The following is a 25,786-nucleotide window of genomic DNA, read 5'->3' on the forward strand; positions in this document are numbered from 1 at the left end:
TTCATCAATGAAGGACTTGACTGAAGTTTACGAACCATTTTTTGAAAGCTGTCTTCAAGGCTTCGTGAAATTCGTCTTGAAATCACCGTTTTCAAAGTGAATAGTGGGATCTACCAGTGATATTTGTTACTGAATCAATAATTAGATCGAAGTGAACTGATACATACCTTAGGTAATATATGGAAACCCACTTTTCTACTGCAAATGAAGTAACGTGAATTTTGAAGTTTTTCCACACAAGTCAAATGTCCAGGATTTTTATTATACATTATACTGAATACTCAACGAACACTAGAAGTACGAAACATTAGAGATCACAAATTAATCATCAATGGAAAAAATGATATAATGAATGCATTATTTATAATCCACAAATCATCGTTTTCCTATTTAAACTACGAACTGCCAAATTGGTAGTTCTGAATAGTAATTTAGATTGCAGTAGCTCAATTGAATTTCTCTCCAGAAACTTAAGGATTTTTCCGTACCTCGGGAATCCCTTTGTCTAAAGTCGGCTATATTCATAACCCCTCGTATAAACTAATTCTGAATGTTGCAAACGCACAAGGTTCTTATACATACCAGCATCAAGTGAAACGTTTGGAACGTACTTCACTTGTCTTGTCAAACGTCATAACAATGTCAAACAGATTTCATATATCCTTCTCATACAGTTTAAATTTGTAACGTATATTTTCTTCTGTTTGTAGTGTTGTGTTTCATTTGTACCTCTTATGTATATAATTGAAAAATTTTAAATTTGCTAATTCAAAATTAATTAATTCAAAGTCGTTCATTTTTCAAAATGTGCTCGGTTTTAGACGAATTACTAACTTTTAATTTCAGTTCCTCGATTGAAAAAGATGTTCAAAAACTTAGAAAGGTGAGCTTTCTTCAATAGAGATATTTTTGATGATAATTGAAAAATTAAACAATTCAATCTAATAAAACAATGTTGGTGGTTGCATTGAAATTTATTTTATATACTACATAAGTAGGAATCGAAAATAACTAAGTGTACTTTTTTTTTCTACACTACACAAATAGTTGATACAGTTCTATTTGAAAAAGAAGCGTCTGTTAGTAGGTACATAATTATCAATTATATTTTCCAGCGAATAGATGAGCAGTTCTTCAATTTAAGAAAATTTAAAGACTCAGCAGATTTTGTGCATTTAGAAAAAGGTGAGTAGGAATTTATTATTTTAATCATTTATAGAATGAAAGTGCAAGGATTTCAAATTTGCCTAACAGTTTGCAACCTCCGTATGACACCACATCCTATCGCCAACCCTCTCATATAATGAAATTTATAAAGCTGTCTTCATTACTTTCATAGAATACTTTCAGTAAAATAGAATGTGACCTCAGAACTGTTTTTAGAGCGTCACCGTCAAGGAGATGTGGAAACAATTGTGGATAATTCTACTAAAAAAAAGAAACAAAACGAGGCAACACCCCTGGCAGATATCACACAAAATGTCATCCAACTCGAAAATATTACAGTTAAAAAGGAAAAGATATCCACTGCAGCCAGCTTGGATTCCATTTCCACTATTTCTGACGTATCCACTAGAGGTAATTTTTTTTAATTGAAGGGGTTATATTTTTAGGAGTGATTAATTTTTGGGAAAGAAAGTTTTTGGCTTTCTACTACTCCATATTGATACAAAAAAAATGTGGGAATCTCCCAAATATTCCAAAATGAATGTTTGGAATACAAACTGAGTAGAGAAAAGTATTTTCCGTATAATTCAGTGTTCATATGAAAGTATTTATTTCGAAAGAATTTTTTTCTATTGTATAATTTAATGTTTATATGAAAGTAGCTGTTTCCGGAGGACTATCTTACAGTTTGTGTCTGAAAGTTGCTTCTTTGCATGATCTACACATCCATGTATAGACTTAGTTATTTTCAAATTGATTACTTTCTTTCTTTCTTTGGGAGATTCCCACACTTTTTTGTATCAAGATGGAGTACTAGAAAGCCAAAAACTTTCTTTCCCAAAAAGGTATTTTTTTATATTGATATATTTTCGCTGCAGCTTGAATAATTATCATCAGCATTAACAATAATCAATGAAAGTGAACTGGTAATAAAAATTATTCACCAGTGGTTATGTTGATCAAAATTTAGGTCGCCTATTGTAATTTTTTATTGTAGTTAGTTCATTGTTTTATGATGCAGTTTCTGTTTAATTTGAAATTCAGAAGTTGATAATTATGGACTTTTTCAAGATATGTATCCCCCATTTTGTGTTGTTTGCTTTCTGTTTATAATATGTATTGAAAAACAGATAATGAAGTTGTAAATAAAATGAAGGATACAACAGTCCATGTTCAACTTCAGAGATGAAAGCACCTCTAAAGAAGCTTTAAACATGCTTATAATGTCAAAAAGGAGAATGTTGTCAAGGTTGGACATTGTCATATGATTGCTTTGTATATTTTTTCAAAGCAGCGTCTATTGAATTGCATAGTACTCTCTATTCTATCAACATCACAGTCCAGAAGAAATAACAGATGAGTAATCAGGTGTGCAAGGGATTTTTTATACCTTTTTCAGCTTTTTCTCATATCACCGCCATCTGATTTGTCAACAAACATAATTTAATTTTTTCTCTTTTTTGTGCCATAGGGACGGACTTAGGTTGAACGGATCTCCTCCTAAAGTTGAAATACTTTTTAATTTGCAATATTTTACAGGTAATATTAATACATTTAATATTTCCGAACAACAAGGTTCACAATCATCAAACGAAAACACCTTGAATGCTAATATGACAAAAACTGAGAGCAACTAAAATAAGAAGCACGTTTTTATAAAGAAGGTTCATTGGTACTTTTTACAGTTATAGTGGATGCGATAGAATAATCTGGACACAATATAGGTAGATTTAATCAATTGAATATTGCAAAGAAAATAATATTTCATTTGAAATCAAATCATATTAATAGAATCAAGAATAGGCAGAAATAGAATTGGGGTCACAATAATGTGTTACTTGAATAAGTTATGGATTTTCATTGGCCAATTCCATCACATACAAATTAGATACTGAACTTGATGTATCTTAGTCTTCATAGACATTGTATTGATAGAATTGACATAGCATGATCTAGGTAATCATAATTTGAGGATGTACCTTAGGTATATGAAAGTTTAGTAGATGATCTAGGTAATTATGATCGAAGAAGTACCTGATTAGGTATCTCTGACTTATGATTATGTGGGATATATCAAAATTACAGTAAAAGAAGTACCTTTTAGTATGTTATTAACTACGAGAAGCAACTGTGATAGCGAAACGTGATATATTTTTGAGACTAAACTTTGTGAAGGTAAAGGTATAGTTTATGAAACAACCATTCCGAAAATATTCAGAATGCTAGAACTAATCTTGTGTGCCCAAATGATGGTGATATACAGATAGAGTAAAGGAAAAATATATTAGTAGCTTCCAAAATACGCCATCCATTGAAAACTATTTTGCAGCAAAATAAATTATTGTCAGAACCAAAACAACATATAAAAAAAAAGATTAGGATTTTGAAAATGTTCTGCTGCCTAAAATAGAGAAACCAATGTATCATATCTATGCAGCATGATTGATAAATATTCACATCAAAAAACTCTTTCCCTATCAAAAACAAATTACCAGGCAACAACAAAGCACAAACCACCCTGAAAACTCTAGCATCTATAATATAGATCCCATTTTCGACCTTTCTTAAAGCCTCAAATCTCTCAGAACCTTTCCACATTTTCGAACTATACACTAGCTTGGAATATAATAAGAGTAATATGTAATATATTATCTTTTGAAAATACTTTTTCCTCACCAAAATCACGCTAACCAAGTTAGCATCATCAGGAGCACTTGGTTAGCAAAATGCGTGTCAAGAGGTAGCATTTTTGTTCTGGTTAAGGAAAAGTGCTTTCAATAGGTTAATTTCACGCCAGAAGTTCCACATTCCACTCATCAAACCTACCAGAAAGTGTTGAACACAAATTATTAGATTGATACAAGCCTTTTGAAGTTGAACAAAAGTGTGGATGATTTCAACATCTTTAGACCGATAGCGTTTCAATCGTGAGGACCAAAGATCACTTTTACCATGGATGGAATAGCATACCTAGGCCTTTGGGGTTAATCAGGTGGTTGTAGCTAATATTTGACTGATATTCAGAAAATATTCAATTCAGTCAAACATTTACTATAGATAAAAAAGAAAACATTTTCAATGATAACTAGGGGTCTACCACAGGGATCGCCTTCAAGTCCATTAATAAATATTTCATTTCGGCTCCCAGCAAGCTAATAACATACGCAGAGGATTTGTAATTTTAGTTGAAAGAAATCATATACACAACATCGAGACTCCAATCAGTCATACACTACATAAAGTTGATAAATTGATGGTTGATCACAATTTCCAGTTATCTATACAAAAATGTGCTTCAACTTCAACAGGAATATGTGACCAAAATCCTAATAGATATAAACAAACAAGTAAGTACAAACAAGAAAAGTAAGTTGTTTGAAGTGAATAGGCGCACACGTGCATTGCCGGAGTCCCGACAGAAACTGAAGTTCCAGTGGTTTTTTGTCGATAAAAAATTTAAAATTTCATATCAAAACGACGGAGAGAGTGCTGCGATTAATCCTGTGAAAATAAAAATCAGTTTCTCAAGTCCCGAGTTAGTGAAAATTGAATATCTGAAATTGATTCAGTGTAGTGCAACTGAACCATAAAGTCCCTATAATTAGCACATTTGGCAAGACAAGTAGGTAGTACCAGAGTGTACCAGAGTGGTACCAGAGGCGTACCTTTGAGACTTGACCTTTGTATCAAAACAAATCCTGTATTCTGCGATTGGATGACCTTACAACGTTGCCAGATCGCAGATAAAATATGGAAAAATTGTATGAGGAAATATTGACTAGCAAACAAGATATTAAAATGCTATCAAAGCAAGTGAATTTAGATTGCTGTTGAAAATAGTACAAGTACTGTAGTGAAAAAATTGAGAAGCTAGAGAAAGAAAACTCGGAGCTTAAACAACGGATAGAGTTATTGGACAGAAACAGCAGGAAGAATAATATAGTATTGTTTGGATTGATGGAAAGTGAAGAAGGATCCTCGGTAGAAAATGTATGCAACAAATTTAATACCAAACTTGGTGTAGAATTGACAAAAACCGATATAAGCAACATCTATCCACTGGGTAAGTCAAGGAATCACCCACTCAAAATTGAACTTCTGTCAACATTCACAAAGAATAATATATTACGAAATTGCAAAAAAGTAAAAGGTAAGAACATATCTATATCAGCCGATTTAACGAAAAAGCAACAAGAAACGAATGAGATATTGAGAGATTACCTGAAGGAATTACGTGAAAGTGGTGAAGAAGGCTGCTACATAAGGGGAGAAAAGCTCTATAGAAACAATATAGGATACACAGCGGAAGATATTTTAGAGATTTGAATTACCAGATTACCCGAAAGCCATAAGTGCACCAGAAACTCCAACAAGACCATCTGCAGAGAGAGCTAGAAAAGAAGAGAAGGAATAAAAAAACTGCAAAGAAGATAGAAGAGGGAACAAAGGAGGTGAAAAATAAAAACACAGCTAACAGCCATATTGACAGCAGTTTCACGCAAAGGAGACCGGAAACCAGAGAAAGAAAAAATTCAGCAAAAGAAATTCAAACGAGGGCTACCCAGAAAAACTCAAAGTAGGTAACAATATATCTCAAGTTATATTTTACACACATCTCGTTTTTTTGTGATCTATATTATTGGTGAATATTACTGAAAATATCAATGAATATCTCAGAGACTTCCATATTGAAACAGTTGAAGCGAAAATAATTGAAGATGTCTCGCAATTAATGAAACTTGAAAATACCAAGGTAGATATCAAAATACTTCACAGTAACATAAGGAGTGTGAATAAGAATCTTGATCAAATGAAAGTATTACTAGAAGAAACCAAACACATTTTTGACATAATAATTCTATCTGAGACTTGGCAAATTAGAGATATAAACCTATATAATATGACTGGGTATAATCTCATTTACAATCATGGTAACGTGAACCAAAATGATGGAGTTATTTTATTTATTAAAAATAATTTATATTTCACTCATGATATAATACATTTATCAAATGGAATCAAAATTATACAGCTGAAAGTTGAACTAAACAATAAAAATATACATTTAACATCTATTTACAGATCACCATCTATATCAACTAATAATTTTATTGAAAGTTTGTCAGAATTTCTAGAATCTTGTGAAGATAACAATATTAACGATCATATTCTGATAGGAGATATCAATATTAATATAATGGATAATGATAACATCACAAATAACTATCTGAATATGCTTAGTGCTCATGGATTCATATCTTATATAAATTCGGTAACAAGGATTACCTCTGGTACTGGTATAGATCATTGTTTCGTAAAAGATACCTCAAATAACTACAAATACAATTCATTCGTCCTTGAAACAGATATAACTGATCACTTCTCTATTGCACTACAAATCATTTCACCTGAAACAAAGAAAAAATCATTTGATTTATTGAAATATAAAAAATTTATCGCTAACAAAAAACAAAACATATGCGAGGAAAATTGGCTGGATTTATACTCGACAGATGACATTGAATTTGCTACTCAAATATTAATTCAAAAAACCAACAAAATCGTGGAAAAAAGCACAAACACAATTAAAGTTAGTAGGAAAAACATGAAAAGGAATCCGTGAAACAATGAAAGGCAACCTAACAGAAATAAATAAAATAAAATATAACTAGTACAAAAATAGACTGAAAAAAATAACAGAGGAAGCCAAAATAAATTTTTATCGAAACAAAATTGAAAATAATAAAGGAGAATCCTCTAAACTGTGGAAAACTATTAATGAAATGACAAATAAAGGGAGTAACGAGAATACAATCAAAGAAATTCAATCTAATGATTCTATGATTACCGACCAGAAAAAAATAGCTAACAAATTTGTTGAACACTATAGCGAAATTGGTAAAGTCTTGGCGGATGAAATACAAAAAAGACCAAATTATAAAAAAAATAAACCAAAATTATGAATTTTTTTTTCCTAGAAAAAACTGATGAATGTGAAGAAGTCTTGCAAGTTATTCAGAACTTGAAGACACTCTTAGAGCTGAAACTATTAAACTAATAGCAAAAGAACTAGCAATTCCATTGACATACATAATAAACTGGTCATTCAGTAGTGGAATATGTCCAGCTCCATTCAAGTGTGCTGTTATTTCACCAATATTCGAGTCTGGAAATAAACTCAAAGTGGATAACTATCGCCCAATATCCGTAATTACAAACTTTGCGAAAATATTCGAAACCATCTTGAAATCACACATTGAAAAATACCTAACAAAATATAAAATCTTATCAAACAATCAATTTGGATTTCAAAAGGGAAAATCAACTGAAGATGCAATAACACTCCTTACTAACAAAATCAATAAATATATAGACGAAAAATCACCATCGCTATGTATATTTGTAGACTTGAAGAAAGCATTTCATACAGTTATCCATGATCAACTTCTAGAGGTACTTGAGAGTATTGGATTCAGAGGAACATCCCACTAACTCCCTATAGTTATCTCCATGAAAGAAACCAATGTGTGAAAATCAAAGACACTTTCAGTGAATCTCGAATAGTATAGTATGGTGTACCCCAAGGGACAGTTCTTGGCCCAATTCTCTTCAATATCTACCTAAACGATCTTTTTATGCTAGATGTGGAAGCGGACATAATAAGCTTCGCAGATGACACAGTAGTCATTTACAAATCGGAAACGTGGAGCTGTCTGAAAGAAAAAGTTGAAGAAAATTTCAAAGCTATAATTCAATGGTTTGAAAGTAAACTACTGAGTATTAATATGGCTAAAACATTTTACATTACCTTTACATCTTATGCTAGCCATTTACCAAGTTTCAAATCACTACTTATAAAATATGATAATGTGAATCACCTATTTATTCAGTAAATAAAATAAAGTATCTTGGTATATATATATATATATATATAGATGCCCATTTAAAATGGGATGCACATATTGAATATTTGGTGAAAAAATTACGTAGTGTTAGATATAGATTGAAATACATGACATCTTACCTAGATATAGCTCAAATATTCATACCTTGTTTGAAACTCATCTCTCCTATGGGATAGTTGCCTGGGGAGCAGCAAGTAATTCTCATATAAAAATCTTAGAACAAATTCAAAAATTAACTCTGAAAATAATAAAAAAAGAACTTACTCCACAGAAGCGCTATATAAGGAAACATTGAATTTAGACATAAGGGAACTTTACTTCTTCAAAACTGTTATAAGGCAACACAAAAATAAACATGAAGTTAGAAAAATTGAACACCATTATGCAACTTGCCACAAAATGAATTCAACCTATGTACCAAAATCAGAGAAAAATACTTTACAAAAGTGTTATACTTACTTAGCTCCTCGGCTGTATAATCTTATTCCAGCACATATCAAAACTATCTTTGGCATTAATATGTTCAAAAATAAGCTTAAAGCTTGGACCTCAGGTTTGCCTGGAGCACAGATACACCAATATGTTGATGTGAAAAATACATATTACTACAATGTATAAATGTCTGTAGAAGATGTATGTGATTAGAGTTATGTAATCTGTAGGTCAACTTCTCCATGGTTTGTTTTTTTTTATAAAAAAAAAATAGGGTATTGGATTGATTGATGTGTGAGTGATGTTCGATGTAATTTACCTATTGTGATTGTTTCATTATAGGTTTAACCTAAATGTTTTATTTATATTAACTATATGTAATTTTGATGTGATATCTGTATATAATTTTTCTAGTGCTATTTTTTATTCATGCTAAATGTTTCTATTTATATTGACTATATATGATTTTAATATAATATCTGTATACAATTTTTCTAGTATTTTTTTTGTTCATACCGAAAGAAACTTTATTTTTTATATTTCATTCATTATAATCTATTGTATATTTAAATGATATAGCCCAGGCACAGGTTTATCCTTCTGTGGGAACTATATTTATTTGTCGTTAACTAAGATTATTGTGTATTTCAAATTGAATGGCAAATAAATATTATTATTATTAATAAAAAAATAATTCAAATATTTAGGATTATGAATGGACTGACCTGTTACTTAATGAAAATCAATAAAGGGCTACTGAATAAGCGAATTGCCTCTAGAAAGAAAATATGTTTGTGAAAAGTGTTAAATTATTATCATAGTTAAATATTTAGGAGTAACTCTCATTCAAAATCTCAAATGGGAAAATCACAGTAACAATAACATTAGACGAGTTAACCAGGAAATTAATGTAATAATAATCATTTCAATTTTATTTTCAAGCAATTTGGTGAATTGTTATATAATTCAAAACCAGTACAATAAATTGATTGTTTACCATGAAAAATCTGTATAACCTAATAATAGTTAAAATGGCACATATTTGTACTATTCGAGATCCTTTCATTGTTTTGAATTTTGAAGTTCAGCAAAAGAATGTTATTTCTGTGACTTCAATAGACAGTGTGGAAATCACTTATTGTTTTTTATGATTTCATGATGTAAATATTGTGAAATGTATTCAGGTCTATTTTGAAATGACTGAAAATAGGAAGTATGTTGACAATCTCAGTAAAAATTTTTAATGCCTTTTTGAGTGTGTGTAATCTTAGTTTATTATTCACAGATGTTGGAATTGAAATAAAAAAAGAAGCAGAAGATATGCCTGCTCCTAGAAAACTACCACCCAGAAAGAAAAAAATCAAGACTGAGAATGTGGATATTCCAAAAAGACCTGCAAGAACCAGAACCAAGCCAAGGAAGTATGACGAATTTGTTAGAGATGTAAGTTTAATTTTTAAATACCCTGGCTTTGTTACTTGGTAAAAATCAATAACACTATGAAAATAATTACACATTTTTGCAATATAGAAACATGTATTGGTAATTCTATATTTATATTATAAATTTCAGTTCAATAGTGACAAATCAAAGTGAATTTCAAAAACTTTTGATTGAAATTGAAAATTCAGTAGGACATTGTAATGAGCATTTTAATAAACTTTTCAATGAAAATAATACCAACCAAATTTTACACAATCTGTAACAATCTAATGCATGGAAGTTATAAAAAATGTCTTGGTTTTTATGCTTAGTGATGAAAATGTAAGCATTATTGCAAAACATTGAACTATTAATTGTTATTGGCATTGAAAACCAACATTATGTTGGTTCTACGAAACCATATTAATTCCGTTCCTTAAAAAAGTTTTTCAGTTTACAATATATCATCAGAGACACTGCAGAATAAAAAAACTTCTTTGAAAAATTAAGAGTAATTTAGAAACAGGTTATGCCATTATGTTTTTTGTGATGCTATGTTATGATACAAGGTAAAACAGATACAGATTAAAACTTTAAAACTGTTGGGTCCCAATTTTGCTTATTGGGCTTGCTGGCCCCCTTCTACTGGACTATATACTGTTAAATAATGCGAAGTAGGTGTAATTAAGTAACACACTTTATTCTGTCACACCTTGTTTACAGATTTCACAGAATGTCGAATACGACAATTGGTTTGATATTCTCCACAATAAACTAAAACTTCTTACTTAACTAGACCTTTCTTAAGTTATGCTAAAGCTAAAACCATACTGTGTGAATGAGGGTACTCTCCAGCGATAGGTAAATAAAACCGGACCCACACTATTGGTTTCCAAGGGTAGGTACACATCCCTTGACAATCAGACATAGACAATAACACAGAGGCGTAAGAGTGTTTAGAAAATGATCGGCAGTGGGCACAGCTTTGTGATTGACCGTGTATATATTCCATTTACAGTGCGTATTTTTACCATACGGACCTTATTGTCTAAACCTGGCATTACTTCCAGTATCCGAGCTAACCACCATTCCAAGGGTGGAACATTATCCTCTTGTATTAATACCAAATCATTTGCCTTTAAATTGTTGCATTCCCGAGTCCATTTTGGCTTATGTTGTAACCTGTTCAGATATTCAACAGACCAACGTTTCAAAAGCTGTCTCATTTGTTGACAATGATCGAACATTTTCAATCTTCTCCGGGATATCCATTTTATTCAATTCTGTAAAGGATGTTATATTTTCACCTATTAAAAAATGACTAGGTGTAAGACATGAGTAGTCGTTGGGATCAATAGAGAGAGGAGAGAGCAGTCTGGAATTCAAGATTGCTTCAATCTGACACAAAAGAGTAGTTAAATATTCTATACTCTCAGTTTGTAGAGTAGAGAAAAGTGTCTTCTGTATAATTCAGTGTTCATATAAAAGTATTTATTTCGAAATAATTTTTTCTTTCGTGTAATTCAATGTTTATATGAAAGTAGCTGTTTCAGGAGGGATTCTTCTCCCAGTTTGTGTCTGAAAGTTACTTCTTTGCATGATCTACACACTCATGTATAGAGTTTCTTATTTTAAAATTGATTACTTCCTTCCTTTCCCAAAAACTTTTTTCCCAAAAATTAATCACTCCTAAAAATATAATCCCTTCAATTCAAATTAGGTATGACATTGTCAAAATTATTCTGAGTAAAAAGGACTGGAAAAATCCCAGGAATACTGAATTTATTATGGGCTAAATCTAAATTTCTACGTATCATAAATTCAGAAGGATCAATAAAAGTTTAGGGAAGTTCACAAGTAATTTTGTCCAGAACACCACATATTACCGGAAAGTTTTTTGTACCTGACTCTGAACGTTGTGGCAGTAAAACCAAATTTATCATTTGAGAAACATGATTGATTTTTTTGGAAATTCTCGAGATTTTCAAATTACCTTTTGTTGTGTCGTCTATCAAAATTTTTACTGTTTCTGTTGTAACAAAAGAAGTTTGCGAGGCTGAATCTAATAATGCATGTACTTTAATACTATTTTCATTTTCTGACACTTATGTTACCTGTGCCGTATCTAATAGTACGTGACTTCTTGAGGTAGATGCTAAACACATGTTTTTCATATATTCTGAGTTAGTGCATGTAAACGTCTGAGAAGAACTTTGAGAATTATTATGAGAAGTACTTTGAGAATGAGTGTGAGAAGGACCTTGAGAAAGAGTCGGAGAAGAACCTTGAGAAAGAGTTTGAGGTTGAGTTATTTCTTCTCTGTTACTTAAATGCTGATTTGACACGGAGTTCGAATTTGTGGGCCTATATTCATGTAAAAGAGTGGTGTGGATTTTGATAACCTTGATTAGAAGATAAGATTCCCTTTTTATCCAAAAAAGCGAAAAACTGTTCAAGAATTGGCAGAACCTTTTGATCCTTTTTAAGTTTTGAACTCGTTTCTTAAATTCCTATCCAATTTATTAAAGAATATGTTCATTAACAGTTAAGCTCAGTTATTCATGACCTTTACTGTGAGTGCCTCTAAACCATTGATATGTTGTCTTATTTGTCTCGTGAAATCTTGAAGCGCATTTGGATTTTTTGAAATAGTTGTGTGCAAAAAACCGGTTATGTGATAATTTATAGCAGGCAATTTCTTATCATGATGAGCCTTTAAAATATCCAAAGCCTTAGTATAATGGCATTAGAGATATTTAATAAATAGATAAGTGAAAGGTTCGTCCTTCACAAAGGATTTCAAATAAACAAATTTCTGAGAGTTCGCCAGCATTCCATCATTATGTACGCTAGCTGTAAATAAATCAATGAATGTACGCCATTTTCCATACTTTCCGCTGAAACATGGAATATTTATACTTGGGAGTTTAACCTTAAGACTCTATTGGATAGTTCCTGAGTTTTGTTGAACACTGTCTGATTGTCCTAGAGATGTCCTACTGTTTGAAATCGTCAGATTTTGAATCAAAGTTTTCATTGCTATGCAGAGAGATATATTTAGTTTCGGTTACTTCCCTATCCTCACACTGAAGAGTAATCTGTTCTAAATCATTTTCGTCGATGGAGTTTTCTATTTCCCCTTGACAATTTTCATATTTGGAGAAAGCCTTTACCAAGAGAGATTCTCGTTTTACCAATTCGTTAACATTAATAACATCATCAGCTGAAAGAGAATTTACAAAGTTTTTGATTCTAGTTATAGCAGCTTCACAGCGAGACCTAGTCTTTTTACTGTCTGTGTAATTTACAAAGTTTTCGATTCTAGTTATAGCAGCTTTACAGCGAGACCTAGTCTTTTTACTGTCTGTGTTCATCTTTACAAAATGCAATAATATTTTTCTTAATGGAGAGAAATAGAGACGGAATTCTAAATTCACAAAATAAACCAAATGTAACTATAACGTGAACTTAAAAATGTTCCTTACTAAATGGGAAATTTCAAGATGAAAATAGAGTTTATAAAAATGGTTGTATTTTTAAATTGAATGTCTGTAGCAAGTCCCTGCTAACCTTGTTTTCTTCTATGAGAGTAACAGTTGAAGTAATGAAACGATCTAACCTTTTTGTCCTTAGTTTTGGCTGTTGGGCCAATTCGTCCTATTTTTCTTGCCACCCAGCTGTACCTGCGAGTGGTTGGAAATTTCCTTGGTGTCTTCAGAGAGGAGCGACTCAGCTAAATGAGAAATGTGTCTTTCCTTTTGCAATGAACCCTTCAAGTGAGAGATGCGATGTATGAGTTGAGAAACTTGAGAAAACAGGACCCAAGCTATTGGCGTAACAGTGTTTGGGAAATTTAAGCATTGTTGCAAAACATTGAACTATTAATTGTTATTACTATTGAAAACCAACATTATGTTGGTTTTACGAAACCATATCAATTCTATGGTATCTTAAAAAAGTTTTTCAGTTTACATTACATCATCAGACACTGCAGAATAAAAAAACTTATTTGAAAAATTAAGATTAATCTAGAAATAGGTTATGCCATTATGTTTTTTGAGATGCAATGTTATGATACAAGGTAAAACACACACACAGATTAAAACTTTAAAATGATTTAATTCCTTTTTTCAGTTGTTTATGTCTGAGAGTTTTCTGTACTATTCACCTCAATACAAACAAAAATAACAAAAAAAAGTTTGAATAATGTTGTTTAATTACTTCTGATTTTATTAAAAAGTAAAGATATGGTAATGATTCTAACGAGGTTCATGTCTGACTACAACTAAATATCAACTTTTTTTTCTCTCTCTGGAATTTGAAAGGAGGATTTTTTTTTGAATGAATATTCTGTTTCAACACACCTTTTTCTGTTTTAGTCTGACAGAGGTAAACCGTCAGATGTCATGATCCAGAATACTACCATCACCACAATTGACATAACTGAGGATAACATGTCTGACATAGAAAGTAAAAAAAATAATGTTGACAAAAATGTACCAGAAAAAGAAGAACCAGTAAATGAGACTGTAAGAAGTACTCGCTCCAAAATGAGACAGAACAAAAAACAGATGCCAACACAAGATGTCACTGATAGTCAAACAAGTGAATCTGCAGAACCAGAAGTTAAAAAGATCAAAAGCACTCGTACTAAAACTATCAAGAATAATAAAAGAAATAGATCCAATTCATCTGATCAGGAGAAAGTGAGAGAACAAGTAAGTTAACTTATGTACAATAAATTTTGTGCTCAACCAACTTGAAAAATTCTTAGGTTTAGAAAATTTCATTTTTCAATGTCCATTGCAGGAGAGAAAAAAATCTAAATCATCTTTTGATCAGGAAATGAACAAGACCCCCCAAAGTGAATATGAAGATGCTATTTCTTCCATGGAGCCTAATCAAGAGGAATCACAACGGCTAATGCTACCTATATAGCCTCTGTAGATGCTCCATTGCCCATTCTGAACCAAACCGTGGTCTTAGAAAATCACAAAACTGTCCAGAAAGATGATGGAAATGAGCCGGAGGTAAAGTCAAAGCAACCCAAGGAAAAAGTACCTTTTACTCCACCAAAACCTAAATCTAAGAAGAAAACGAAGGAGATATTTAGTCCGTTTGAGAAAACCCCGTTGAAGAAGAAAGTTGAGGCATTCGAAAAACTCCAGAGGTTAATATAAAAAAATCATACCTAAAAGTCTTATGAATCTGTTCTTTAAGGATTTTTCAAGCAAAGGTTGAACAATTTTCCGAACCTCTGAACAATAATCATAATAATTTTTTTTATATTGTTGTCAAACCTAAAACAGTAGTTCAAAAGTCAAACAATTTTTCGGATACTGTAAAAATGATTATATTAATATTTTTTTTTGTATTGTCAAACATGTGACACTATTTCAAAGATCAGCAAACATCTTCTTTACCTCTGAAAAATAATTATATTAATAATACTCTTTGTTTTGTTGCCAAACATATGACTCTGGTTCAAAGGTCAAACAATTTTCCAGACTTCTGAAATTTTTTTTTTTGTATTGTTGCCATTTGTAAGACACTAGTTCAAAGGCCAAATAATTTCCAATATTAATACTAATAATGATCTTTAAGAATACAACAAATCATATAATCATAGAATGAAATTCTTCGATGTCATAGAAGAATTCCACATTCGTGAATAAACTTTTAATTTTTTCATTTATTGTGACTACTAATTGATTTCATTCAGGTAGTTCATGGAACAGTTTTATGGACATATAGACTGGGCTATTTTCTGCCATGCATATTGAATTTGTGGATTGGATAATTAATAGTTTTAATTCTCTTTATTATATTTACAGGGAATATATCTTCAACAATAATCTACTCACTCTTTTTTGGTTATTGCATTTTGTCTGGATATCTGTGCTAATTTCCCAAAATACTATTAGCATATTTTGCTATCCACTCAAAATTGGCATGATGAATCATTTTCATTGAATTGAGATGTTGGTACTTGTTGACAGTTCTAATAGCATGTATAGTTGAATTCAGTTTAATACATGGTAATTCTATACATTCAGTCCAATTGCAAAATAATTGATGTGAACTACTAGTTACATTCTTACTAACTTTACCGATTTCAATTTTTGAAGTATGTTCTTACTGCAGTTGACTTGGTCAAAGTGAAATGTGTCACATGAAATCTCTTCCAAGTTAGGAAAATTTTCGTCTTCACTTCTCAGTTATATCTGTTTAAATCTGGTTGAAAAACTGTTTTTCTGTTAATCAGCTGTCGCACCCCTACGAACAACAACCCTCAGAAGTCAAAACTTATGCAAGCTAAGGATTAACGAGGTCTTACCTGTTAACGTGTGATTCCTAACACGGGTTGGACGATAGCAAGTGAAAATCAATTGTTCAGATTAGGGCTTGAACCACCGACCAACACGGCAGTCAATTCGAGTGAGTGAACAAAGCACCCACGTCGAACCGCCTGGCTACCGACCGAATAATTAGTAACGAATTGCTGTTGTCCCAGATTTCCTGAACATAAGTCATCCATGAAGATTATGAAAAGTATTAGGGCCAATATGCCAACTTGTGCTATTCCTATATCCGATGCTAATATATTTTATTCTTAAACACTTCCTTTCGAATTCTTCGAGTATGCTCTGACAGATCAGAGCACATTTTCTCTGATACTATACTTCTCTAGTTATAGTAGTAATAGGTTTCTGTCAAGGTAGTCATAGGCTTCAGAAAAATTCAGGAACATGCCTTTTTTTTAATAAACTGTATAATATTTCTATTGAACTGAAATATTGCCGACGTAGTTGAATATATCCATAACGAGTTTCACTAAATACTTCACGGTTATCAAAGGTACTGATTAGTTGTGAGCAATACATATGGGTGTGTAATTTTCCATCAGTACATCATCACCATATTTGAAAATGGGTTTCAATAGAGACAATTTCAAGTCAATAATTTTTTTCTACCCTTTTCTTTTACCCTTTGTTGATATTCACCTGATATTCAATTTCTGTATTTTTACAGTGATGCTAGCAATATTCCCGTCAAGATAAAGTCTAAAATTTCATCAGCAGATGAAAGAGAAAATAATCGCGTATCTGGTAAACCTAAAGCTTTTACTCCTTTCTCGTCGAAATTTTTACCAAAGACCTGCAGCACCTCAAAAATTAATAAAGTTCACCCTGGAAAACTGCTTGATGTCACAACGAATCACAGTGACAGCATACTATCAGCAAAGAGCCTCAGCGCCTTGAAAGCTTCCCAAGCAGAGTTTAAGGAGAGAGAAAAAAGAAGACAAGAGAAAGAAAGTGAGGCTTTGAAAAAACGCGAGGCTCTTTTACTGGCACAGACTGAGGAAAAGAGAAGGAGACGGGAGGAGAAACAGTTGAAGGTAAGTGAAAATTTATCTCAGTATAAATACATACAGATTTTACCTAAATGAATATTTCTCATTATGGGAATATTTTTTGAAATTATGACATTTTGAACACAGAAATATTCCAAGTATATTCCTCTTTTATTAAGTTATATAAACTGAATAGTATTTTAATTATATGTTTGATGGTCTAAAAGAAAGGTATATTTTTAGGAGAGATACATTTTTGGAAGATTCTCACATTTTTTTTTGTATGAAGATGGAGAAGTAGAAAGCCAAAATCTTTCTTTCCCAAGATATTTCTTGTTAATATGTATCCAAGATGAACAGGGTCAACCATGGAAAAATCGGAAAACATAACAGATACATAGTTGGTTATATTAGAGAAAAGTTGCCTATTTCAGTGCTTATTTGAATGACATTTAAAAATTTCAAAAACTACACCTCATGTTGTGATATACATGGAAACATGTTTCCAATATCTCTGGAACCAATTTCAATTTCCTGGATTTTTCAAAATGTCATTTAAATAAACTTTAAAATGGGAAAACTTTTCCTAATTTTACTGATTTTCAAATATAAATTCAAAATCAAGTTTTCAAATACCGTATTTAAAATGTCATAGATAAAAAAATAACATAGGAAAATGCAGTACGTCATTTATCACTACATATAATATACTTACTCTTATATCAGGTTATTTGCACATTTTGATTCCATTGTAAACAAATGAGTACCAAACTACCAAAATAGGAACTTAAATTCTCGTTGTTTTGAGAATGAATATAGAACTCTATATTGATATTTCATGTTCAATGAAAATTAGTTAACACGAGTTCCTTTTTTTTGCCTCACAGAGATATTTAAGTGGTCTTTTTTTCAGTACAACGATCATCTGAGATTTGTTTGAAAGTGGTTTACAATGTTTCACAGTGAATTTCATTACTCGGACTTACATTGTCAATATGAATTTCATTAGTTCGGACTTCCATTGTCTGATATTATATAAAATGATTTGAAATACCCGAAAAAACGGAAAAAGAATACTTGAAAATGAATAGCTGAAAATAACATATTTATTAATAAAAAAAAAACCTGAAATGAAATAATAGTAAAATAAAATCTGTTAAAATCTGTTTAAAATCTGTTTTTCCGTTAATCAGCTGTTGCCCCCATACGAACGACAACTATCAGAAGTTGAGAAACTAAGGACTAATGAGGTCTTACCTTTTAACGTGTGATTCCTAACACGGTTGCAGAATCATCCCAGCTTCAGTCAGATAAATTCTCTCGAGAAAAATATCTGGTCGAGGCGGGCATCGAACCCACGGCCTTCCGATCGTGAGTCGGGCGCACTACCACCGCATCCAATTCCACAAATACAAGTAAAAATAGAACAATTGAACAAAAAATAAAAAGTTGAAAGATTCTAAGCCAAGTTACTTCACGACGTTTCGACTGGTAGTATCCACAATCGTCTTCGGGTGATGACTGGACTGACTCCTCCGAGACATGACTATTTATGGGTTATTCGAGTACTTTCACTTATCTCTGCTTTCCTTTTTCGCTCGACTGGTTTAGTGGGAGATGACCGTTTGGCAGGAGTTGGCAATTTTTCACTTGATGATGAGTTTTCATATGTTGGGTATCTCTACGCTAGCTTGGCTAAATATGTTTTTGAACAACATTTATGCGGCTTCTTTGAATTTCCTCCTAAACCAATATTCCTCTCTGTGTATGATCTCAGCTTGGGACCACTCTATGTTATGTTGATAGGTCCAAACATGCTCTGCTATTCCTGATTTGCTGGTTTACCATCACTGTGTGTGCAGCTTCCGGTAAATGCAATTTTTGGAATCTCAAACCACGTTTGGTGGCCTGATTTTCGTGAGGCTGCTACGGATGGTGTTTGCTGCTTCAGATTCGGAAACACCATTCGTAGCAGCCTCACGAAAACCAGGCCACCAAACGCGAACTGCGCGGACTAAAATAGGCAGGAGCCCCATCATGCATAAAAACATATCCCTTCTGACGTCCAAAGGAACTTCCTCCAGCAGTACTGGATGCACTTCTCTTAAAAATTTAACGTATACCTCACCATTTAATCGAGGAGGTAGAAAATGAGGCCCAATTAAATCATCCCCAATAACTCCGAGCCACACGTTAAGAGAAAACTGTTCTTGTCCCGAGAAAAACTACATTCGTCTGTGAATTTTATTGTGAAACAATATTTTGAAAGAGGTTTCAAACTACACTGTTAGATAGAGAGAAAAATACGTTTATTGTCCTAAGAAAGAGTTCTTGTTGATAAATGATTATGAACTATATCAAAGTAGTGTAAAAGTAATTCCTAAAAGCCCATTTATATAAAATAGGGTGTCAAACACATTTTTACGAAACAAAATAAATACTATACAATTTAAAATTCAAAAAATTTCTTAAAAAAAAATGCTATATTATAGTGACATACCGTAGTAAACTATAATCATTATAATACGAGATATCAATTCTTGTTAATAATTTAGATTTTTAGATAGATGAAATCAAATTGTCAGTATTTTTGAATATTACCTGGATCATTGATTTTACAAAAAAAACATCAATTTTGTATAGAACTTGTTAAAATTTACGAAAATGTACATAGGTAACAGAATATTTTTAGTTTGTTGATATTTTTTATTTTCTCAAATAATTTTAAAATATTGAGTTAATTCGAAATTTGGAACTTTTTAGTGAAACAATTGTATTGACAAAAATTCTAAAACTTGAAGAAGCTTACTTCCAAAATTATTTCGTTATAGGCACAACAACAGAGGGAAATACTAGAAAAAGAAAAACAAAAACTTTTGGAGGAACACAAAAGGAAAGAAGAAAAATACAAACAAGCTATCGCCGAAAAAGAAGAAAAATTGCAAAAACAAAGAGAGGAAGCCGAAAGAAAACGGTTGTTGGCGAAGAAAAAGGCAGATATCATTAAAGAAAAGGAAGAAAAGATGAAAGAGGAGGAGCGGTAAGCGATTCCTTTTTTAAATTCATGTGTCCAACAGAACGATTCATTCATTTTAATCAGTGTATTCCTGTAAGAAGGAATTGTATAGGTCATGATTTTTCATGTGGTGATATGATCATAATCTATAAAGATTATGAAATTCTCTTGTCTATTTTTTTAACAAATTTACATATGCTTGTTCAGTTTTTGTCAACAGGCTTATACAATAAACCAATTCTTTCATTAATTCTCTCGATGTCTTCGCACCTATATTAATTATTTCAATTCGCATATATATTAGTTATATGAGTTCAAACCAATTGACCTAAAAATTAAATAATTTTCTAAAATTGTTGGGCACTCAATTGTAGTTTTTATGAATAATCTTTTAAGACAATATACTCTGAAGTTTTTGTTGAATTTACTTTCAATTTTTTATTGTTGGTTATGCATAAGTTATTTCTTTTTTATAGTGTCGCCGAACAGAAAGAAACCGAATTGGCAAAACAAATACAGAAGCAAAAAATGCAAAAATTGCAGCTTGGATCTTTGCCAGTCTACATGACAACTAGAGCTCCTTTGCTGCCTACAGAAGACTGTTATGATTCAGATGATTGTGATTATCAGAAGAAAAATGAAAGGGTACCAGATTGGGGAAGAGGTAAAACAAAAATCAGATATCTCAACGTCATTATTCAGTTTCAATGGGTCAGCTCTAAACTTATGAAACATTTGTGGTTACACTCCCAAACAACAAAGTTTATTATGATGAATACTGTTTCTGTCACTTAATGAAAATTAATAACATTATCAATAAATTGATAAATGTGGCTATGTACTTACTACGTGATAGGAGATAATCATGAAAAATGATATATAATACTTCTTATGTTTTTATACCACTTGTATTTGTAACTAGCGTTACTGCAGTTTTGTCCTGCAAGGACATTCTCAAACTAATATATTACAGTAGTATTAGTTTGAAACTGCACTAACGTTGATTATTTCAGTTAAGTAGCGTTTAATAATTTACAAAACTTTATTTATAATAAACATCAGAATAAAAAAATATAAAATAAAAAAAAATGAAGATTTCATATACAAATTTTCATGCCAAAAAAACACAAGAAAAGAAAAACGAGTTTACTTGAAATTTTTAATGAGAAATTTGGGACTGTTTTTTCGATACAAGCTGATCAATATCAGCCGGAATTGATGAAGTAGCTACACATATGAAGGTTTTTAAAGGTACATCACTCAGTCTTGAACGGTGGTCATTATTGATTAATTTCATGATTGAAAATAATTGTTCACAAACATACGTACTTCTGAACAGAGACATCATTTGCTTTGCATTTTTCGTCAAAAGCGGAAATTTCTCAGGGCTTACATAAAATTTATAATAATTTTCGATGTTTACTGAAAGAAATACATTTTTTTAAATCGGTATTATTCTGCATGTCAATCACTTCCAGTTGAAAGTCTTGGAGAACTGTATCCATATCGATATTAAACGGTGAGGAAAATATTTTCATAGAAACCGCTGTCTTCTCAGGTTTGAACATTTGGAATCATAATTGAAATTTGTTGATTAAAATGTCTACATATTGTGCGTATTTTTGAGAAGTAGTAACGTTTTCTTTTTCTAAATTTGGAACGTGAGACACGTTCTGCAAAAGATGCTATTTCCACAATTTTAATTTGCACTCAAAGCACCGAATTTTATCATACAAATTGTAAATAAACTGTCCTTTGCCTTGAAGTTCCACATTAAGATCATGGAGATGCTCTCATGTTGATAAGAAACCCAAAATCGCACATTCATTCTTTATTATCAAAATGAGGAAAGGCATATCCCTTCATATCCAAGAACAATTATTGTATATCGCTTTTTAAGTTATATACTCTTTTTAGCATTGCACCTCTACTAAGCCAACGTACTTCGTTATTAAAAACCACATCGCCATATTCAGTTTCTAAATCTTTCAGGAATTCTTCAAATTTAAATCAACGTGCGTGACTTTAGAAAATTGATTAGTTTAATTATTGGTACTGTGACATTTGACAAACTCAGTCTTTTCGCACACAAATTTTCTTGGTGAATTATGCAGTGTTTAACGAAACGAGATTATGTAAATAGTTTGTAGGTGCGCTGGAAGGAATGGTAGTTCAATGAACAAGGGTGCCAACTATAAAATTCAATACTGGAGATTATAGAAATTACCGGGGTTGTCAGAAAATTGGGAGAAAATCAATAAAATAAATTTAATTTTTATGTGGCAAGCCACATAAACATGTTCAACGGGCCGCGTATTGCTCATCCCTGGATTAGATGAATTTGTAAAAAGTTCAATGTGTAAGTAGCTCACAAAACCCGCTTGCTTTCTTCTGCAAATGTTGGTTAACCTTGAAGACAAGATGATGAAAAATGAAAAGTCGGGTATATACAAAATGAGCTTTGAGAAGTATGGCAAAAAGTATATTGGTCGGACTAAACAAACTGTTGAAATTTTCAAAGAACATGAAGCACATATCCGATTTTGGAGACCAGACAAGACTAGTTTCTAACATGACTTGGAGAAAGGCCATAGAATAAATGGACATTGTTGAGGTGGTGCATGATACTAGTCTTTTGGATGCTTTTGAAATTCTGGAAATAGCAGTGTACTTTGAGAACCAAAAACAGTAACAGAGATCTATTCCAAACAACCCGTTGTTTACCTTTATATGAACCACTCTGTTGAAAATAAGTGAAAACTTTCACTAGCAAATTTCCCGCCTCTTTGTTCACAAAAAAATCATTGAAGTGCGGGTGAAAGTGAAGACCCAACCTACTAGATATAAATAGGCGAGGTTAGTCTAATTAATTTTCTTTAGACGACACCTTAATGAAATGCACTTTGAGAAGAGTTTTGCATTTCTCAGGTCTGCAAGTTCTTGTTTTGGATTTATCCTACGTTGGAGGTTCCAGTTCTACATTTCAGTTGTCAAAAAAATTCAGAATCCCTGCAATCTACCAATTCATAGTAATTTCACATGATTTAAACTCTTGAATCGCTTACACTGCAATATTTTTTTATGTTTGAAACTACAAGATAAATACTCAAGGATTAGATTTGGTGGGTGAGTTGGATGTTTACCCACTGCAGATTATTTTCCCTTTGTTCTCTTTGCATTATGAGGTCTTAAAACTTAGGAAACATCCCTCACATAATAGTGTGGGTTCATTATAATTGATTTTTTATTTTTCAGGTAAAGAACTTGACAAAAAACTGCGAACAATGATAGTTGCTGGAGAGAAAATGAAAAATACTTTATTCTGTGTACAAACATACACACCTGACTTACAGGAGATTTTTGTATACATTGACCCAAGAAAATTGAAAAGGACATCGAGTGCCATTTGGAGAAAGCCCCCACGATATACATTATTCACAGCCTCTAATAATGTTCATTTCAGCGAGGACTCTGAAGATGAAATAGATGTATGATAATTTTAATGTTTTCAATTCTATCCATTACTTTCTTACATTTTCTGTTCTTTTATTTATATATGTTTTGTAGTGGATTGAATGTTTTGGAAATAAGTTGAACAGATACTATATAAAATGTTAACTGTTGACAGAAATATTTAGTTGTCATATAGTTTATTGATTAAATAAAAAGTAATTCAAAAAATTGAATTCAAAGTGGATTGTCATATTCTGCACTTGATTTTATTAATGGTCTTCAGTTTCTAGAAATAATTGATACTTTTAATCAAGTTGCTGAACACTTGTATGTTTTTTATGTCTGTTGTACAGATTTAGATTTAGTATTGAATATATAGTAAAGTTTAGTCTCTTGTGTGTGACAATTCAAAAATTGTATATAGTCTTCAAAAATATACAGACAAATTTGGTATATCTGCAGAAACAATTTTAAGTTATTCCAAACGCTAAAATAAAATAATGTGTATAAAATAATGAGATGAAATATTTTGTCTCATTATACACGGACTTCAAAAGCTGGTAAGTGAAGTTCAGGTATAAACAGCTCTCCTTTTCGATTCAACATATACATATATTGAGTATTACCAAAAGTTAGTTTTTTGAAAACCGTTTTCCGGAAAGATATTTCAAAATGGGTCCCAGCCACTATTCAATAAAATATTTTACTTCTTAACAATTGTATGTATTTTCATTATTAATAAAATTGTTTATTATATGTTTAATTTTTTTTCCATTGAAATTTTTGTTTCAGAAATTTAAAAATGACTCACCACTGTTAACTTCTTGTGGATTTGTAGAAAAGTACAATAATTTGGAACAGTTTTATACATTGTTTTGAAATATATATTTCACCTGCTTAATCCTCAACTGCCAAGTTACTTTTGAAGTAACTTGGCTTGGAATCTCTTAACTTTTTATTTTTTGGTTCAATTGTTGGTTTTCGAAACAACACAAAAAATTTGAAAAAATTGATGAAATCTTCATTGGAATCGATAGAACGATCAATATAATTTAATGTTTGAAGAACTATTATTATTATTATTACATATCGACCGGTATTTCACGTATAAATGCTTCAATATTGGCTTCCAGAGCGTCAGTCGTTGCTGGTTTCTCCCTGTAGACATGAGCCTTAACATGACCCAAGAAATAATCCAAAGGCGTCAAATCACACGGTCTAGGCGGCCAATTGACGGGCCCCAAACGTGAGATAAACTGTTCACCGAAGGCGTCTCTTAATTGGGCCATTGTTTCGTGTGGCACCGTCTTGTTGAAACCACATGTCAGGCATGTCCAATTCTTCCATTTTGGGTAACAAAAAGTCGCCAATTATCACACGGTAGTGCTCGCCATTCACAGTAAAGTTTCGGACATTATCGTCTTTGAAGAAGTACGGCCCGATGATGCCACCGACTCATAATCCACACCAAACAGTGACTTTTTTGGAATGCATTGGTAGCTCGTGGCTGGTCTTCACTCCAGATGCGGCAATTTTGCTTGTTAACGTATCCATTCAACCATAAATGAGCCTCGTTGCTGAACACAATTTTTCGATAAAAATGTGGATCTTTTTCCAACTTTGCCAGCGCTCATTCACCAAATGTTAGACGTTGTGGGAGGTCGTGTGGCTTCAATTCTTGCACCAGCTGTATCTTATAAGGTTTTACACCCAAATCCTTTCGCAAAATTTTCCACGTAGTGGAGTAACAGAGGACCAATTGCTGCGAGCGGCGGCGAATCGACATTTCACGGTCATCAAGAACACTGGCGGATACAGCCGCAATATTTTCTTCGGTCCTCACTCCACGTATGCGTGTGGGTGGTTTAATGTCCAATGTAAACTGGGTTCGAAATTCAGTCACAAGCTTCCGAATAGCTCCCTCAGTAGGCCGACGAAACTGCCCATGAATTGGAAGAAGTGCACAATGCACTTTCTTCCCCGAGCATGAATTTTGATAATAAAAATCAATAATTTGCAAGCGTTATTCATTCGTAA

At 32.0% G+C, this 25,786-nt stretch overlaps 1 protein-coding gene across 1 annotated transcript; it reads left to right on the plus strand.

Moving 5' to 3' along the window:
- Positions 1–667: 667 nt before the first annotated feature.
- LOC111513907 (uncharacterized) lies at positions 668–24,505 on the plus strand. Its single transcript, XM_074174220.1, has 10 exons — positions 668–883; positions 1,116–1,185; positions 1,384–1,578; positions 9,790–9,947; positions 14,306–14,644; positions 14,828–15,096; positions 16,959–17,325; positions 20,112–20,320; positions 20,773–20,960; positions 23,552–24,505. The coding sequence occupies exons 1-10, from the start codon at positions 806–808 to the stop codon at positions 23,788–23,790; spliced, it is 2,112 nt and encodes a 703-aa protein (XP_074030321.1). The 5' UTR covers positions 668–805; the 3' UTR covers positions 23,791–24,505.
- The last annotated feature ends 1,281 nt before the right edge of the window (positions 24,506–25,786 follow it).

The sequence above is a fragment of the Leptinotarsa decemlineata genome, unplaced genomic scaffold, assembly GCF_025532065.1.
Source record: "Leptinotarsa decemlineata unplaced genomic scaffold, Ldec_3_MD MMD2_tig00000505_RagTag_RagTag, whole genome shotgun sequence".
In the NCBI taxonomy this organism is placed as follows: Eukaryota; Metazoa; Arthropoda; class Insecta; order Coleoptera; family Chrysomelidae; genus Leptinotarsa; species Leptinotarsa decemlineata.

What these genes read in the sequence shown, in the direction of transcription:
- LOC111513907 (XM_074174220.1), top strand. Translation starts at nt 806, where the DNA reads ATGTGCTCGGTTTTAGACGAATTACTAACTTTTAATTTCAGTTCCTCG. An exon ending in GGGAGGAGAAACAGTTGAAG is followed by an intron (nt 17,326 to 20,111) that starts GTAAGTGAAAAT and finishes ATTTCGTTATAG; the next exon opens with GCACAACAACAGAGGGAAAT. An exon ending in AAGATGAAAGAGGAGGAGCG is followed by an intron (nt 20,321 to 20,772) that starts GTAAGCGATTCC and finishes TCTTTTTTATAG; the next exon opens with TGTCGCCGAACAGAAAGAAA.